Source organism: Pestalotiopsis fici (genome assembly GCF_000516985.1).
Source record: "Pestalotiopsis fici W106-1 unplaced genomic scaffold PFICI_Scf_26, whole genome shotgun sequence".
Lineage (NCBI taxonomy): Eukaryota > Fungi > Ascomycota > Sordariomycetes > Amphisphaeriales > Sporocadaceae > Pestalotiopsis > Pestalotiopsis fici.
In genome coordinates this window covers 1-1,997 of record NW_006917116.1, presented here as the reverse complement: position 1 = coordinate 1,997, position 1,997 = coordinate 1, and the positions used below count along the sequence as shown (strand labels likewise).

Sequence of the window (1,997 nt, the reverse complement as noted above, 5' to 3'; positions counted from 1 at the left end):
CCGTAGTAGCTTGTACGTTTTGTTCAATAATGAACAGTGCCCGTAACAACTTGGAAAGGAGGATAGCTGACCGCGCATAGTCATTGATGTAGGTCGAAAGGATAGCACGCGTATCTTTTCAGGGGGTCAATTGTGGTGTTTATCTACTTCTCGCTGACTGACCTTTATCGTCTGTGCCAGCCTGCAATGTAAGAGCTCCTCCCAGGAGGGGATTAGACGCCACAGCCGCCTGTACTGAGTATGTATGCGATCTACTTCCAGGTCTTTGTCGAAAGCTCTCGAACCAGCATGGCTCGAGGCTGCATCAACTTCGTCCTCCACCGCCTTCCTGAGCATTGATTGCTCGTCTCAGATCGAGGCCTGCCAGAAACGCGATCCCGTGTCATCGTCTAGCATTCAGCTCTTCAAAGGAGAAAGCAGCATTGCGACTTATCAAGGTCCTCGTAGAGCGTCCGGGTGAGTGTTGGGCCTTGAACCTCGGTGGTCCAGCGACGATGTTGCAACTGACTTCTAATGTATAGTATTACTAGCTGGATTGACAGGGCGCTACGACCATCTGTCAATGAGCTCTCAATAGAGTCTGCGGACTTTTTCGAAAATATAGATGAGACGGTCTTCATTGCCCGTATCCCCTTGGGGGGTGGCGCCTCCCGGTTGGCCGTGGAAGAAGTAGCGCGCAAGTATACACGGGAATTCACGTTTGGTATCCTCGGCGTGTCGGAACACCAGGACTTGGACCAGGATATGCCCGTGATCAAGTGTTACCGGCCTCTTGACAACGATGTGAAGTCGCACACTGGCCCCTTTGATACGGCATCCTTGGAAACATTTGTGAAGGAGGCCTCGGTATGTGAAGAAACGAAACCCATATGTTTCACAAATCGCGCGACTGACATGATGCAGCGCCCCATAATTGGCGAGCTACTACCCGGCAATCATCAACGGTTTCTTGATGTGAGTATCTCCGACCGCGAAAGACGATCTCGACCAGGAGGGAAGATGTCAAGAGAGCAAAGACTGAATAATGAGCGACCTTGCTAATGTTGGTGTCCAGCGTGGCTGGCCCATGGTGTACGTCTTTGCCGCTACAGAGAGGGATCGAGCCGAGCTGAGGGAAACCCTGAAAAAAATGGCTCGTAGCTACTATGACTCCCTCACCATGGTGACGGTGGACCCTCTCGATTTTCCTGAGTTGCCAGAAAAATTGGGACTTGACCCTGGGTCGTTCCCAGCGGGCGCCGTACACCAACTATCGACTGACAGAATCTATCGCTACCCCAAGGGGCAGCCGATTACAGCGAACGCCTTGCAGAAATGGGGTCTCGATGTTTGGCAGGGACGTGTCCGTCCTTGGAATCCTTCGTAAGTAATCCCAGGACCATTATGTTTTCGATCTGCTAGAGACATCTCCATCCCATCCTGTCCCATCCCATCTCGACATGATTCCATCGACACTCACTAGATATACCTCGAGATGTTGCTGCTGATGTCACGTATCTCAGTGGTTCTACTGCTGTGCCTGAAACCGAGACCCAGGGCCGAATCAAGGCATCGAGAAAGATCTCAATCAAGAGTTATCCAGGAATAAAGGTTAACATTGGCCGCGACGAGCTATAGTCGGAAGAAATCGAAAGCGAAATCCACCTCAACTTGATACGGTCATGTATCTCGAGGCGCTGGGGATTTGACCATTTAGAACATTTCTTTTACGCCTCGCCTGTCAAACCCCAGCAGATAGAATGGCCAGATGAACCCCATCATCTGCTGCTAGGCAGACCATGCTACTAGATATGACACGCTCTCTTGACCATTTCCTGCCGCCTGAACACAACGCCTTCGGGGTCCATATATGTTAGAGAATGTACTGCCATCTGGCGTCATGTCTGTCACGGTTTGTATTGTTCATGATATCTCCGTTCTGTCCCATATATGCTCTTGGCAACATCCCGATCCAAGTAGGTCATTCGTCCCCCCCCCCCTCCCTCTCTCTCTCTCTC

At 51.1% G+C, this 1,997-nt stretch overlaps 1 protein-coding gene across 1 annotated transcript; it reads left to right on the top strand.

Moving 5' to 3' along the window:
• Positions 1 to 244: 244 nt before the first annotated feature.
• Positions 245 to 1,617, top strand: PFICI_15407 (uncharacterized protein; the record flags this gene model as incomplete). Its single annotated transcript, XM_007843988.1, has 5 exons — positions 245 to 456; positions 522 to 846; positions 904 to 954; positions 1,055 to 1,362; positions 1,503 to 1,617. The coding sequence occupies 5 exons, from the start codon at positions 245 to 247 to the stop codon at positions 1,615 to 1,617; spliced, it is 1,011 nt and encodes a 336-aa protein (XP_007842179.1).
• Positions 1,618 to 1,997: the final 380 nt, after the last annotated feature.